Below are 17,763 nucleotides of genomic sequence, written 5' to 3'. Positions count from 1 at the left end.
TTTTAAGCACAGTGTCAATTACAAGGAACAAATGACAAATAACCATTTAAAATAAATAGCCACAAGGACTAGATATATATACAGTCTAGATATAGTCCTTGCCCTACATACTGTGTGGAAAAGAAATTGAATTAGTCACTTTGTTAGATGCTCAGTTTGGATTCTGTAAGGGCTACTCAGCTTCTGACCTCATTACAGCATTAGTTTAAACATTGTCAGTAGAGCTGAATTCCAGAGGCGAGGGGAAAGTCTCAGCCCTTGATGTCAGTGCAGTATTTGACCATGTGTGACATCAAGGAATCCGATCAAAACTAGAGTTGGTGGGAATGAGGGAGGAATCTCTTCACTGTTCAGCGTCAAACCTGGTACAAAGGAAAATGGTTGTGGTTGTTGAAGGTCAGTCATCTCAGCTTCAGGACATCCCTGCCGGAATTCCTTGGAGTGGTATCCGAAGCCCAACCATCTTCAGAAGTTTATCAAAGACCTTTCCTCCATCATAAAATTACAAATGTAGAGACTCACTGATGAATACGCAATGTTCAGACCATTCATGACTCCTCAGATACCGAAGCAGTCCATGTCCAAACTCAGCAAGACCTGGGCAATCCAGGCATTAGCTGACAAGTAGCAAATAATATTTGCACTGTGTAACTGCCAGGCAATGACCATCTTCAACGACAGAGGATCTAACAATTGACACCACAACCATTCTCCTCCTTCTGTGGCAGCTAGGCTCTCTGTTTTGTACTGAAATGCATCTGTGAGGATATCATCTGCATCTTAACCTACAGAAATTCACCAAGACTCCTTGGATAGCACTTTCCAAACCCATGACCACTACCATTTGGAAGGACAATGACAGCACATACATGTGAACACCGTCACCTGCAAGCTCCCTTTCAAGCCCATTACCATTCTGACTTGGAAATATGACATTGTTTCTTCATTGTTGCCTGCTAGAGTCCTGGAACTCCCTACCTAACAGCACTATGGGTGTACCTACCCTTAGTGAACTGCAGCAGTTCAAGAAAGGAGCTCACCACCATCTTCTCAAGGGCAATTAGGGATGGACAATAAATGCTGGCCCAACCAGCAAAGTCCACATACAAGAAATGAATAAAAGAAAGTTGGCTGAAGACTAACATCTATGATGCTAGGGCCCTCATTATGGAGTTGAATTGGATTGTCCAGTTACCATTTCTGGCTGAAGATGGTTGCAAATACTTCGGCCTTCAGTTTTGTACTGAAATGCATCTTTGAGGATAGGAAATACTTTTGGAGTTTCCCCCTCCATTTAGTGTCCATTTAATTATCAATGATCTTTCACAACCGGACATAAAAAGAGTGCAGAACCTTGACCTGATGACTTTGTTGTAAGATTGCTGTACTTTATCACACCTCACTTCCACTAAGGCAAGACCAGTCCCATGTTGTAATTTTAACAGGTTGGGGCATCTTACTGCTTTTGGGATTCAAATTTAATTTTGAACATAGTAACATATGCATTGAATGACGCTGGAATTGTAGCTTAGAATGCAATTGCAAAACCTTCTTCCATTAATGTGTTAAAGAACCCAAAAAGATACATTGCTTTAACAATTTAAGCTGTTACCCTAAGTTTGCATTTTTCCACATAATCGCTTCTTCCTGAAGCAAGAAAAGTGGAGTACAGCAGATACTGGAAATCCAAAATAAAAACAGAACATGAAAGAATTGTTCAGCAAGTCAGGCATAATCTGTGGAGAGAGAAATAAACTGGATGGGGGAGTTGAAGGCCAGTCTTAGGGCAGCTGCTGTTCCTCAAGTCCCAGGGCAATTGGCAGATTGTGGATGGCTTTTGGGAATTTGGAGACTTGAATGAGGCAGGGGCCAGGAGACATTGGAAGGGAATTAGAGTCCCTGGATGGTGGTGAAGTATTGCCCCAAGTGGGACATGGCTGGGCTTCGGAGGCCTTGGAAGACTTTGGGAAGGCACAGGTCAATCAGGGCTTCTTCAAGCAAGCAAGCTGCAGCTAGAAAATAAGTATAAAGACACTCATTTCCTGGATGAGGAAAGCCATCACCTGGAAGTAGCTGCCTTGTTTTCTGAGACTAAGGAAACCTAGCCAACCACAGCTGAAAATATGATTTACAATGAGGCTTGCAAATTCATTATCATATTTAAAATGCCAACTTGCTTTGAAGCAGTTGGATGCCTGCCCATCTTCCCATCTCAGTTAAAGCCGGAAGTGGGAGTTTTGGAGGCTGATTTGAGATAAGAATCTGTTTTTAAGGTTTTAATGTTCAAATCTCCTACAGTAACAGAGATGGGAAAAATATGTTTAAAAGATGGTCAGAGCAGGAGAGAGTGAGGGAGAAATGCGAAGTAAAATAACTTCATTTTTTTGTTATTAAGATCTTTTATCTACTTCATTGATACTGTTTTATAAGAAGCACTGTTCTTTTCACAGAAATGTTGATTTCCTGTAGGAATGTAAGATTTAAGATTCATAGCAAGCTCTTCATTCCGGTTCACATTGCTTTTTTTTAAGCTTCTGGGAACCATTTATATTGTTGACCAAATAGTCTGGAGACGAGCCTATTGACATTAATAACATAGGATGGTGTTCGTGGAGAGAGACCACATACCCTTCATTAGTTTAAAATATACACTACTATAAAACAACTGAACACTACCATTCATTGAGAAGCCCATAAATGGACTAATGTGGTAATAAGAGCCGAAAGAACTGCAGATGCTGTAAATCAGAAACAAAAGCAGAAACTGCTGGAAAAGCTCAATCATTCTGGTGGCATCTGTGAAGTGAAATCAGAGTGAACGTTCTGGGTCCGGTGATCCTTCCTCAAACGTTCAGTCTCTGTGAAGGTTTTCCAGAATCCACGTTCGCAGCGGGGTGCTATGCTCACAGAGAACATGGAATAGGAAATTAAAGCAATGGTGCTATATCCCTGTCCGCTGGCACAACTGAATTTTACAGAGGGTGGTCATTTATTAACTAAGTGTTCCTTTATAATTATAGCCATGGATTCATTATTTATTTTAAAATTTGACATATAGTGGTAACTCTACCTCAATTTATTGTTTCTTCGTTTTTAGGTAATACACAATGACCTCATCTTAGAAATGAACCATCCAACTGTAGGAAACATAGCTGTTCCAGGTAGGTTAAAGGTCCCTTCTATTTATAAAAGTGCAACCAAGCTTCTACAACTATAGGAACAAATTACTGCAGATGCTGGAATTTGTACTAAAAACAGAAAATGGTGGAGATCACGACAGGTCACAAAGCGTCAATGGAGAGAGAGCAAGCTAATGTTTCAAGTCTAGATGACTCTTCATTGGAACTGTAATGAAGAGTTATCTAGACTCAAAACGTTGGTTTGCTGTCTGACCCACTGATATACTCCAGCATTTATTGTTTTCAGTAAAGCTTCCATAACTGCTGTACTTGTGAGTTCATTCAGGCAACCTACCTGGCAAGGGAAAAAAGACGAGGGAAAATGTTAGTGTTTATTGTATAGTGTTATGGACCAGACCAAACTTACTCAAAATAAGATAATAGAATAATCTAGACCCTTTGTTTTTATTTTAAAGCTAAGCGTGAGGCATTGTGTTTCAGATATAATTCGATTGGTCCAACTAACCATGCTTGATACAAAACATACTTTATTCATATAGTGTAATTCAAATACAGACTAAATAAAAAGAAAAGAATTGGCTTAATTGTATGAAAATGCTGAACAAAATAATATGTACGTTAATTACTACTGACTAACTGTTGCAATATAATAAAATCCCGTATACACATTCTTGGCAAAGGCAAATTCAGTAAAATAGATAGTCTCGCATGCAATTCTAGCAGCAGGAGGAGAACCCCAGCCTTTAGCTGTAACAAAGAGAGGAATAAGACCCTCCACATGCAGCAATAAGACCCCAGAAACTGCCACTGAAAGCTAAAACTAAAAAAAAAATTATTAGTTCTGTGGGAGCTTGACCCCACCCATTCAGGCTGCTTGTCTTGTTCCAACTTTAAAACAACACAAGACCCCACAACCTGTTTACTGTATTAGCTTTGGAGCAGACTGCTTTTCACCTCTGTTACAACCTTTCTTTATTTTAAAAAGGGACAAAATATACCTCCATGGTATCAAGATATTTAGTCGTAGATGTTTTGAAAAACGACAGTAACACCATCATTTCTAAACTTAGAATTACTTTTGTCTTTGAGAATTTTCAGGCCTGAATCTCTCAAAAAGCGATTTGAAGAAAGTCATAGAATGTCAGATGTCTGAAGAAGGGTCCCAACCCAAAACATCAACTTTTCTGCTCCTCAGCTGCTGCCTGGCCTGCTGTGTTCTTCTAGCTCCACACTGTATTATTCTGACTTCAGCATCTGCAGTTCTTGCTATATCAAAAAGTGATGTTCTTTTATTTGATTATGGGATGTAGATATTGCAGCAGGCCATCATTGATTGCCGATCTCTAATTTTCCATGAAAAGGTGGTTGAGTTGCTATCTTGATGTGCTGTAGTCCTCGGAATGTAGGTGCACCAACAGTAATATTATGAAAGAAAGTTTTATATTTGATCTAGCAACAGTGATGGAAAGGCAAATTAATCCCAATATAGGATGGTATGGGGAGTTGAGGGGAATTTGCAGATGATGGTGTTCTTTTGCATTTGCTGCCCTTGTTCTTCTAGGTTGTAGAGATTGCAGATAATTCAAAGGAAATATTGAAGGAGCCTGAGTGATTTGCTGAAGTGCATCTTGTAGGTGGTACATGCTGCTGCCACCGTATGTTGCTGGTGAAGGTAGTGAATGGGCACCAGTCAGGCACATTGCTTTGCCCTGGATGGTGTTGACTTTTTTGAGTGTTGTTGGACCTACACAGGTACAGGCATGGGATGACTATTCCGATCCTCCTGACTTTTAGATGGTGGATGGACATAGGGGAGACAGGGAGTGAGTTATTGCTGCAGAATTCTTAGCTTATGACCTGCTCTTGCCACTGTAGTATATGTAGCCAGAAGTGGTGTTGAACCTGGGGTAATCACCAATGGACATCCACACTTCTGACATTATGGTTGGAAGGAAGGTCATTGATGAAGCAGATGTAGTCTGGGCCACTACCGTGAGGAACTCCTGCAGAGATGCCCTGGGACTGAGGTGATTAACCTCTAATAACCACAGCTATCTTCCTTTTTACCAGGTATGATTCCACCCAGTGAAGCGTTTTCCCCTAATTATCATAGACACGAGTTTTCTGGGCCTCTTTAACGCCACAGTTATATTCTGTTTTTCAAGGTTGGTTAATACTCTCATGTCATCTCTGAAGCTCACCTTTTTTTGCATTTTTGAACCAACCTTGTAGTGAGCTCAGCAGTTGAGTGACCCTGTGAGCAGGTTTTAGCTGAGCAAGTGGCAGTTAATATCTCTGTCAAGGATTTCTTTCATCACTTTCTTGATGATCAAGACAGGCATGACCGCCCCTTGATGAAGTCGTGGTGATTCAGCCGTATTTTACAATATATTTCCAAGTTCTGCGCAGTGTCGTCCTTGCTGATGGATTCTACAGTTTAACCAATGACCAAGCTCAGGCTAGCTGGCCTATAGTTTATTACCTCCCTCCTTAAACAGGATGTTACACATGTCACTTTCTAATTTTTTGGGATCTTCCCTGACTCCAACGATTCCTGAAAGATCACCACCAATCCGTCTACAATCTCCTCAGCTTTAGAACCCTGGGGTGTCGTCCGTCTGGTTGGGTGATTTATCCACCTTCAGACTATTCAGCTTCTCCAGCACCACCTCCTTAGTGATGAATACTACACTCACATATGCCCACTGACCTTCTTGAAGTTTTGCTCTGCTACTGGTGTCTTCCACTGTGAAAACTGATGCAAAATCCATATCCTTAAGGCAGCACAGAAGCTCAGTGGCTAGCACTGCCTCCCCTGAGCACCTAGATCCCGGGTTTGAACCGAGACCCTGGGTTCGATTCCACCCTCTAAGACAACTGCCTGTGCAGAGTTTGCATGTTCTCCTCATGTCATCTTGGGTTTTCTCCACAGAGGCGCTGCAGTTTCCTCTCTCAGTCCAAAAATTTGCAAGTTATGTGGATTGACCATGGGATATATGGGGTAACAGGAATAAAGTAGTGGGTGCGTATGAATGGGATACTGTTTGGAGAGTCATTTTGGACTCGATGGGTTGAATGGCCAGCTTCCATACTTTAGGGATTCTATGAATTCCCTGAGTAAGATTAGTCCAGCCCTTTGTGGACAAAACATACTTGAGTACATTTCCACATTGTCGCGTAGATCCACTTGGGAAAGCTGAAACAGCTTGTCTCGGAGCACATAGTTTAGAAGCACAAATTTTTCATGCTATTGCCAGAATGCTGTCATGACATATCCTTCAGCACCTTCAAAATTGTTGTGATATCTTGTGAAATGAACAGAATTAGCTGAAGCCTGGTGCCGGTGATACTGGGTCCTCTGCAGGAGGCAGTGATGGATCATCCCTTTGGAACGTTGGGCAGATGACGATACAAATGCTCCAGCCTTGCCTTTTACATTGGTGTGTTGGGCTCTGCCATCATTAAGGATGGGAATTTTTGTGGATTTCCTGCTCCTGTTAATTGTTTAATTGTCTACCACCATTTACGACTGGATGCAGCAAAATGGCAGAGCTTAGATTTGATTTGTTGCAGGATTACTCAGTTCTGTCTATTGCACACTGCTTCCACTGATTAATGCAAATAATTGAGTTGAAGTTTCACTAGGTTGATACCTCATTTTTACATATGCCTTGTATTGCTACTGGCATGCCCTCCTGCATATTTTATTAAACTATTTTATCTTAAGTTCCCTGGCTTACTGGTAATGAAAGAGAGGGGGACATATGCTGGGGCATGAGCTTACAGAAGTGGATGAATGCAATTCTGATGCTAAATAGGCCTAATAAAGCACAGTGCTATGGTCACTCCTACCGAAATTTTTGGACAGATGCACACTTGGATTGGTGAAGGTGAGGGCAAGTGTGTTTTTCTCTTGTGTTGGTCCCCTCACCACCTCCCACAGACCTGGTCTGCAGCTACATCTTCTCCGAATTGACCAGCTTGGTCAGTAGTGGTGCTAATGAGCTTGCTTTTAGCAATGGACATGGGATTCAGCTAGCCAGAGTACATTTTGTGCCCTTGCCAGTTGGTGTTGATTCATCAGCTTAGTCGGATGTAGTCAGGAGGTTTCTGCGCCCATGTTTGACCTGATGCCATAGGACTTGATGGGATTTGGAGTCAATGTTGAAACCCCCGAGAGCAGCTCCTTCCCTGTAAACTGCTGTACTGCTACCTCTGATGGGCATACAGTAATAAAAGACGGCATTGTTAATTCAATGTTATTAGTTAATTCTATTAATTCAGTGCTTTTAATTAAGTTATATGAAATAGTACTAGTAATGCAGTGAAATTAAATAGTCCTGGTATCACTGATGTTACTCACCAATAATAAATGGCACTATTAATACAGTGAAGTTTATTAGAAATATTAAACAGTGATTAATCCAGTGATATTAAAGAATTGTTAATCCATAATTGGATTCGTTAATACAGTAAATGGTGATGCTAATTCAGTGTTATTAAAATGATTTGTGTATCCATTATTGTAATAGGAAATGGTGCTAATATTCAAGTGATATTTAGTACAGTTGTCAATCTAGTGTTAATGTGAACTATTAAGCAATATTAAATAGTACTGTTAATTCAGAGATATCAAATAGTGCTGTTTATCATATGAGATTAATTCAGTGGTATTAAATGGTGCTCTAAATCTAGTGATATCAAATTAAACTCTTAATCAAATTATACTAATACTGCTAATCCACTGACATTGCCCAGTGCTATTAACCTGGTGATATTATGTTGTGATGTAATGAAATTATAGAATCTTACAATACTGAAAAATATTCATGCATGCACGAACTCCTTGAAAGAGCTTTCTAATTAGTTTCACTCTTCTACTATTTCCCCGTATCCCTGCAGTGTTCTTCCTTTCAAGAATTTACCCAATGCCCTTCAACCACTTCTTTAAGCCACATATTCCAAATCATAACTAGGTGTGTAAACTAATTTACTACTTTTCATTTTTGGTTATTTGAACAACAGCTTTAAAACTGTGATCCTGTGACAGTGGGAATTGATGCTGAGGCCATTGAATTTCATGGGCACATATCGTGCTGGTTTACCAATTTGTTCACTTGGCTGACCAATTTTACCCAGATTCAGGTGGCAGGGTGGATCATTGCCAGATGCATCATGGTGAATAGGTAATTAAACAGCCAAGTTTCCAATCCTTTGCAGATTTTACCAAAGGATCACTAGAGGTTTGATGTCTCAAGAGTTTCATCTTGTCAAATGAGACAAGATATGAGTGACGATTGAGCTGTGAAGTCGACTTGCAGACCTCCCTGAAGCAGTCTGCAGTCGGTGAAGGGGCACTATCAAGCAGACTATGGGGCCAAAATGAAATGCTGTTATTGGAAAGGTATCTCCCAAGTCCATAATAGCCAGTACAATGTAATGCATTCCCCGTCTCATTAACATCTCATCACACAGGAACATTTGACCCTGTGTTTCTAAATGGAGATGGTGACAGAGCTGTGTGGTGTGCTGGGGCAGGAGCTGATGCTTTTGGAAAGTGGTAGAGACCCAGTGCTTGTAGACTTAAAAATTATGTTGATACTCAGCTTCTTAGAGTGTGATTCATTCCACTTAACATTGGGAGATCTATGTGCCATCTCCAAGTCATGGCCAATTGATGCATAAAGGAAGTCCTGGACACTCATATACTGTTGGGCTTGCTACTAACTCAAGTTTGTAACCAATTAGACCGACCAGGTTAATAAGGCAGTTGATTTTGGTGCTACAGCTGAATTCGACAGCAGCAGAGACTGACTATATTTTTAAGGTCATCAAAGCTTCCTGAGAGCAGCTTGAGCCTCTGAACAGAAGGCAGATTGTTCAAGGCTTCTACCAAAATGGATCGTGCAGGTTTGCACAAGGTTTCTGGGAAGCTGCCATTACCTCCTACATCCTTAGATGTTTCAATGTCTCAACTGATCAGGCTACCCAAACACCTTTGTGGCTGGGTTCTGGGTAACATCAAAGTCATGGTTCTGATCCCATTCTACAGTCCTAACATCACGCAGAGGACAAATGCTATTGCTGCTAATTGCCTTAAAGAACCACACTCAAGCATGTATTGGTCTTTGAAATGCAGCTGCACGAAGCTGAATCTCATGGGGACTCTCTTCACATTTCAAGCGGAATTGCCTGCAAATGGCACTGGCTCTGTTACTTCCTACTTTCCTGCACAGAACTAACAAGATTGTGCCACCCGCTCTACATGTGCAATAAAAGCGTTTGGGTTAGGGAAGGATGTGCTGGAATAATGTGACAGAGTGCTTTGAGATGCCATTGCAACCTGAGTAAGGTGTATTAAGCCTGTGATAGAAGTCATGTTGTTTATGAACTGTTTGTGAATCTTTAAATTATAACCTTTAATGTTTGGAAAAGTTGGAGTGTGCTACACAAATGTATCTTCCATCCGTTTGTTATTTTAGAACACTGACACATGCTGGAGAAGGTAAAACCTATTGAATTCCCTGGCAAGGAGAGCAAAATAAAAGAGCTTCACTCAGCAACAAAATGTATGTTGCTCCCGGTTTAAATATATTTTTACTCTTATGCCACTGCTTGTGTGAGACTTTCTGTTGATTGGCCACAAACGAAGAATATATAACATAAAATATTGCATCCTACAGGTATTCAAACCTGGTTCATCAAGAGAAGTGCAATTTAGCTGACGTTTTCTCAGTTGAGTGTCAATTTTGCCTCAGTTTATTGACCTGTAAAAGTTCCTCCACTACTTGATGTTGGACTGACTGGCATATAGTTGCTGGGTTGCCTGTTTTATTTTCATTGTTTGTTGACTCACTGGCATGCTGTTTTTGTCACTATAGTTGTTATAAGTATCCGATTAAGATGCATAATACTGGCATCACCATGTGGTTCTGAGTCAGTGTTATATATTTTGCCGAGGCGCACCACACCTTTAGCAACAGTCAGCCTTGCTTCTTCAGGATTCAGGAATGTGTGGGAGGTAAAACGCTTTGGCTGTTTTCCAGTAAATGTCATACTACGTTCCCCCCTGTACTCCTCTACGTATATAAGCATTGAAATCTATCCCCAAAGGTGTGGCCCCACTGACTAAGAACCACGTATCAATAGCTGGATGTGACAGTTTGATTAAACAATGAAAGAAGTACAGAAACCGATACAAAGAATCACAAGGGGTAACTAAGGCACCATAAATAGATGACATCAATTAGACTGATATGTATCCAACTGCTCCCAAAAATGAACCTTTCAAAAAGTTGTTTATGACCTGTTTCTAAAACCAATCACTGGCACCAGTATAGAGTTCCAAAGATTAAGAAGTAAAGTCAAAACCTCAGGTTCTGTGATATCAGCACAATTGAAACATGGCTCCATAATGTACAATGATGATGTGCACCTATATAATATGATATCAATTCCTGTGTGTGAAGAGGTAAGATATAGATGGAATTTGGAGGAACCAGAAGCTGTTGTGAACGTATTGCATAAAGTGCAAGCGAAACAGCTAAATTTAGTGAAGCTCCGCTGGAATTAGTTTTAAGTGCAGTCAGGAGTATTTTCCCCAAAGTGGGAGGATAAAACCTGCTACATCACCAAGACGACATGTTTAGAAGCAGCTATGGAGCTGAGGAGTAGGATCATTGTGTCCCTGTCTTGGAAACGTAGGATAATGTAGAAAATGACCTAATCAGGACAGGAAAAGATAATAAGAAATAGGAACAGGAGTAGGTAATTTGGCCCCTCGAGCCTGCTCCACCATTCAGTAAGATCATTGTGGATCCATCATTCATCTCATTCACTTTTCTGAATTTTCCCTGTGATCCTTGATTTCCCCTGCCGATCAGTGAGTACATTTTCAGATCCACCTACGTGCGGTGACTTAAATCCATTCACTCTCTCTCCAGGTGTTCTGTATCCCATCACTCCTCACACCATCTCAACTTTCAGCAGCAACCAGCCTTCAGTTTCTGTGCATTAAAAACTGAAAGAACTGGAGAAACTCAGCAGGTCTGACAGCATCTGCAGAGAGAGAGTGTGTTAACATTTCAAACGCAGTATGATGATTCTTTGGAGCAGTTCTTTCAGATGGCAGGTGACGGATTTACAAATATGCCATCATACTGAATTCACTTAATTGACGACTTAACAATGAGAAGACTGAATGCAATGATTGCCATGATTGTGACCTTATCATGACCACAAGACCCCTTTCCGTTGCATTCTGTGGCCTTCGCATATACAGCAAGCGCGGTACAAAATGCATAACAATAGTCTGTTTCAGGAGCAATGGAGTTCAGGCATGTTGAGATGGCTGATTTGTTCTTTAGATCCAGAATCAGGGTCGTAACTTCCAGCTGGATCTTGGTGTCCATCCTTCTGTACTTTGGAGGGGGCATGCAACTGATGAGAAGTCAGCCGGCACTGAAGTTGTTCACACTTCAATTGGCAGTGTCCCTCCTGCTTTTACCTTTCATCATAGGTGCAAGGTAGAGCTGAATGAGCTGCTGCCTTTCCAGGGTGAAGGCTGGCAGCACAGAAGTACAGCTGGATGGGTGTGATTTAAGTGTTAGATAGGTAAAGTGGCTTCCAAGTGATTAACAATCACCTGTCAAGTAGTGACAGTACTTTCTGAGAGAAATGCTGAGAGCAACAGCTTCTCACCTGGTCATAGCTGGAGCTCTTTAGTTGCACAGATTGATGTAACTCTGAGCTGTCAGTATCACTGGAGAAGCTCTTCTGGTGGTGCACTCAACGCTGACCCGAGCAAGTTGCTGACGGGTTTGGAGGTTGGAATTCAGGGCTACAAATGCTGATGATTACCGTTTCAATTTCCAGATTTGTTTCCCATCAGATCCAGGGAAATTTTCCACAGGTCTTGAAAGCTGCTACAGGGAAACTCAGAAGATGATTTCAGAGAATTTAACCTAACCCTCAAACTAAATCTGCCTATCCTTGACTAGGAAGTATCTCCTTGGCTGGGAAGTATACCCCCTATAGAATTTTTGTGCAGTTGGTTATAAGAATTGCACGTTGTTTCTGAACTCTTCACTTATTGCAGAAAATGATCATAATTGAAATAATATTTGCCTACTAACATAGATAGCTACATACATATCAAACAAACACCATCCCTGCACCTCCCGTTGCTTCCAAACCACATGAACAGAAAAATCTGGGAAATTGAGTACGTTAGATATTTTCTGAAGTAATCCTGGCGGTATTAAATTAACAAGCCTGTAAAAATATTTCTGGTTTAATATCCACCAAAGGAACTTTAATTGAGTTCAGACTTCTAAATAGAAATAATGTCCTTTCATGTTTATCCCTGTTAATAATGTACCATACCTACTCCCACTTAGTATAAAAATTATAGGTCTCCTCTATTTCTGTTTACTTTGCTTCAGGTCAACAAATAAAACCTGTGAAAGGAAATGGCTGATTTTACTGATAAATTACATACTGTGTAGGAATCTTTTTAACATATTATTACTATTTTCCACATGAAATAATTAATCTTACTGTGGTTATATTGCAATTTGTTGTCTTCAAAATGCACAGTTTAAATCCTCCCAACATTTAATACAAGAGATTGGACTCAGTGAAATGCTTGCCTAAAGGCTAAGATTTGACTGATTATATTCAAAACACAAGATTTTGTCTGTTTCTCGAGAAACCTGGTTCAAATTTGCAGTTTAGCCATTGTGATACATTTAGCTCTCTTTTGCTTTGTTTTTGACTCATTCTGTACCTTTCACTGTGTTCCTCTCATTCTCAATATTTGTCATTAGCCTCTAACTCAGTTGATTTTGATATCTGTTGCTTCCTTGCAGATCTTCCTTTGTACTGCCCTTTTCATTAAGTCTTCAATATTGCCTTAATTTTCTTGTTAAAGTGTTGCTTTGCTTTACAATGAATGCTGCATTTTGTTTCTACAATGCAGGCATCAACAGCTGGGTAATGTGTTGATTCAGAATATTCTGAGTTTGAAAAACTTTAAAATGAAGAATGGTTGTTTAATTTTGTATACTGCATGTATAATTTCCTGTTACTGTAATCACTTGCAAGCAGTTGCTCAGTAAAGCTGGAGTAATGATAATCTTGCTGAATTAACATCATTATGGATAGTCTGATGGAAAAGGCGTGACTGGCATTAAATATATCTAAAATTAAAAGAACACATATCATTAAAACAACAAATACTCATGATTTCAGGGTTGCCATCTCAAGGTTCAAAGGACACACATAAATCCTTTGAGCTCCTCTATTGTGGCTTATGAGTACATCAAAACATCTTGACTTTTGACTTGCAATAACTGCCATGTCCTTAGTATTCTCAATTTGTTGACCACTTTGAAAAAGCTTACTAGTTAAATACCTCCTAATATAAATACATGTATTGTTAGTAAAGGATATATTTTATCCCTTGGGATTTTAACCCATCTGAAATCTTAAAATGATACCTGCCTCTCTATGGTAAGGTTTATTTTAACATTAAATCTGAGCAGAACGAACATGGCAATTTTTAAGTCTTTCTAAGTACTGTAGTACCACCTTTACCCCAAAGGTGTCACTGACTTCTATTAACTATCTATAGTTTTGATTTTTTTAACTTTATACCTATATTCATATTGCTTCTACAATATTGTCTTTAAACAACTGAAATAGTCATAAGGGTTCTACTCTTCGGGCATACGGTGCCAAAAATCAAACTTGGCAATCAGGGAGACTGGTGAATATTCCCAATCTCTTCAGTGATTAATGTCAATGGCCAGGAAAGAGAGAATGTGCTGAGTAGAATGCACAGATCTCTACACTTGATTCTCCACTTCAAGAGCCTTGCAGAATCCACACTATAATGTTTATATTGATCTGGTTAAAAGATCCTTGTGGTCATGGAAAATGGGATCAGATTTTTTTCTGAGGAGAGCATTGTCTATTTCAACACTGTTAGATCATGCACAAATAATGCAGCAAGGTGTTGGGATGCAACTTGGATAGTTAGTTAACATGGTCTGTTTTTATCCAGAGGATTACTGCAGGTCTCTGGACGACTAGTCCAGTAACATTGCTATCATACTACAATTGCCTGTTTCTATTTCTGTTGATCCCGATGAGAACGCTGAAATAAGTGAGTTGTTTTTGTAAATTTGTAAAATAAAGCTTACATTAGCCATGCTTATCAGCTTAAAGAATTTTAAAATTGCATTGTGGACTGCATTTAAAATCTTCATATGATCTCTAAATACTTCTCAAATTATTGATTACTCTCAACAGTTATTACAGTTGTATGTAAGAAATACGGCAGTCAATCAATAAACAGCAATGTAATAAATGAACAGATAATCTATCAGTTGAGGGATACATGTTCAATCACTTTACAAGATATCCCCCCTTTATCAGTTATTGGTTTTGTTGGGTATGTGCTGATGGTTGTGTGTATTATTAGCTTAACATCTCATCAACAAGATGGCAACTGTGGCAGTACATCTTTTCCTCAATATTGCAGTGAGGTGTAACCCAAGTTTAATGCCCAAAGTCTGAACCCAGGCTTAGGAACATAGGAACAAAAGTAGGTTATGTAGCACCTTAAGCCTGTTCGAACATTCCATAATGATCTGTGTCTTATCGCAGTTTGCTCACCTTGGCTGCATATCCATTAATAACTTTAGCTGGAAAATATCTATCAGGTTAGAATGCATTAATTGAGCTAGCATCTACGGCATTTGAGTGGAGGCAATTGCATCTTTCTACAATATTTGCATAAAAAATAGCTTAATCCTGATTTTAAGCTTATGTTTTCATGTCCTAGACTCCCTCACCATCAGAAAACCTGTCTCTCCATTCACTATGAGTTTCTTTCAAAATCCTAAAAATCTTAATAAAATAATCCTTTATCTACCACATTTTGATGAATACAATTCTAGCTTATATAAACCCTCCTTTATAATTTAATCCTTGAATCTTTGGTAATATTCTGTTGAATCTGCATTGCATTTCTTCGTTGACATTGCAACCAAAGGAATAGTGCTCAGAACTGTACACAAAACTATAGATGTGCCTTCACCATGGTTTGTGTAACTGCCTGCCATTTTTATTGCAATCTTCAAGGTATAGAGGCCGACATTCCAATAGTTTTGATTATAAGTCTGATTAGTACTTTTTTTAATGATCTATTTATATGGTCCCCTTAAATGTCTTTGGACCACCACTGCTCTTAGCTTTTCACACTTATGAATATGTTTAGATTTACCTTTTTTCAGGTGAAACTTGATGACCTGCAGATAGAGTTTAATTTGGATAAATGCGAGGTATTGCATTTTGGTAAAACAAACACAGACAGGCCTTATTCAGTTAAAGGTAGGGCCTTGGGTTATGTCGTAAACAGACAGTCCTAGGGGTTCAGGCATATGATTTTTTGAAGTTGCTTCACATGTAGATAGGGTGCTTAATAAGGCATTTAGCGCACTAGCCTTCATTGCTCAGACCTTTGGGAACAGGAGTTGGGATATCATGTTGAGGTTGTGTAGGATGTTAGTGAGGCCTCATCTGGAGTACTGTGTGCAGTCCTGGCCACCCTGTTATAGGAAGGATGTTTTGAAGCTGGAGAGGATTCAGAAAAGATTTACTTAAATGTTGCTGGGAAAAATTTAAAAAAGACATGAGAGGCAACATTTTTATACAGAGAGTGGTTTGTGTGTGGAATGAACTTCCAGGGGAAGTGGTGGATGCAGGTACAGTTACAATGTTTAAAAGGCATTTGGATAAGTACATGAATAAGAAGTCTTTGGAGGATATGGACCTCCGGTCCCTGGTCGGCATGAACGAGTTGGACCGAATGGCCTATATCCGTGCTCTACGACTCTGACTATGACTTGTCAGTCACTTGCACTGGAATTCTTGCTCATTCGGGTTGGCAGATGCCAGTTTTCCTGGATGAGGGTTGCATGTGGCTGGTACTGGTGGATCATGTCCTGTGATGCAATTTGGGTCTCAGCAGCATGGAAATCATTTGGATCAAATGGCAATCTGAAGTTGAAAGGTCACACACAGGTATCCTCCGATTTCCAAAAAAAAACCACAACAACATTTGACATTTTTTGATTTCTTGACATCTATCTTGTTTAGCGGGTTTAGTAAGATTGGAAGCTGGACATTAATGAGGTGATTCGGGCTGTTTACAAGGCATTTAACAAGCAGTAATCCCCCATAACTGGCAACTCACCACTGCCTAGCATCAGTCTCACCTCACTGTTTGTCAAAAGAATAAAAGATGGAATAAGATGCTCCCCATGTTGAGATGGCCCTGCTAGACGACTTGTCCTATTCTACTACAAATCTTACCATAGTTGACACCAGTCAGACCTCTATAAGATTATGCCCACATTAACTGGCTTATATTTCTATTTTTCAAATCCTTCATTGAATTTGATCATTTCATAAACATGTTCGATTAACGCTGTCTTACTATTAGGTTATTGACTAAGTTTGGCTGATTATTAAATCTAATATGGCTTACCCTGTTTGTACTATCAACTTCCTGACTCAAAGATCAGAATGTTACCACTGATCCAAGGCTGATGCAAACTGCTATGCACATAATTGAATATGTTTATATGGAAGGCCTACACAAATTTGATTAAATCATTACTGCTAAAACATTTCCTGTTATTTTTAATTTATGAACACAATCTAGGTGTCAGTTAACGTTTCACTCACATTTGTGAGTCTGTTGTTTTAAGTCCCACTTCAGAGACTTCAAGCCCAAAACCGAGATTGACGCATTAGGATATGGTGCTGAAATGTTAAGATCTCATCATTTAGAAAAAATATTAAAACAAAGGCCTTCTTCCCCTTCAGGTGAATGTGAAGAGTTTTGAAGAAGTTGGGTGAATTCGAAATTGAATTAAATATATTTTTGTTTATTTCTCAAGCAACATTACCCAATAGGTTAACTGGGCTTGTATTTTATAATTGCTTGTGGAATTCTAATGTGTTGTTGTGGTTGTTTTTCTTTATTCATTAATGGGATGAGGGCATTGTTGGCAAAGCAGCATTTATTGCCCATCCTTAATTGCCTTCAGAGGGCAATTTAGAGTCAACCACATTGCTGTGGATCTGGAGTCACATGTAGGCCAAACCAGGTAAGGATGGTAGTTTCCTTCCTTCAAGTTCATCAGTGAACCAGATGGGTTTTTCCGGCAATCAGCAATGGATTCATGGTTGTTATTAGATTTCTAATTCCAGATATTTTATGAATCCAAATTCCAAATATGAATTCCAAACCCCATGACGGGATTCGGACCCAGCTCCCCAGAACGTTATCTGGGTCTCTGGATTAACAGTCCAGCAATAATACCTCTAGGCCATTGCCTCTCCCGTGTACGTTACCTACATTACAACAGTAACAGCATTTCAAAATTGCTTCTTAGGCTGTAAAGTGCTTCAGGAGGTGAAAGACACACGTAAATTAAGACTTTCTGTTACAACCACACATGGAGAAAGACTCCAAAGGTCACCTATAAAGGAGAAAATCAAGGCACAAGTCAGAAGTGTAATGAAATACTGCCCTCTTGCCAGAATGAGT

General features: G+C 39.6%; 1 protein-coding gene across 5 annotated transcripts in view; it reads left to right on the top strand.

Moving 5' to 3' along the window:
• sugct (succinyl-CoA:glutarate-CoA transferase) overlaps positions 1–17,763 on the top strand; it is a 395,299-nt gene that overhangs the window by 287,142 nt on the left and 90,394 nt on the right. For 2 of the 5 annotated variants that reach the window (XR_007247337.2, XM_048529015.2), the window contains one exon: positions 3,098–3,161. The exons of 2 other annotated variants lie outside the window; for them this stretch is intronic. Coding sequence is in view for 2 of the 3 variants with exons in the window: in XM_048529015.2 (XP_048384972.1) it covers positions 3,098–3,161 (64 nt within the window). In the remaining variant the exon portion in view is untranslated. Of the gene's footprint in view, positions 1–3,097; positions 3,162–4,229; positions 8,203–17,763 lie in introns of those variants that run through there. One more of the 5 variants, XM_048529013.2, reaches the window with a different exon arrangement.

This window comes from Stegostoma tigrinum, chromosome 5, assembly GCF_030684315.1.
Source record: "Stegostoma tigrinum isolate sSteTig4 chromosome 5, sSteTig4.hap1, whole genome shotgun sequence".
In the NCBI taxonomy this organism is placed as follows: domain Eukaryota; kingdom Metazoa; phylum Chordata; class Chondrichthyes; order Orectolobiformes; family Stegostomatidae; genus Stegostoma; species Stegostoma tigrinum.
Note: the sequence above shows the minus strand (reverse complement) of the source record. Positions and strands in the feature narration are given on the sequence as shown.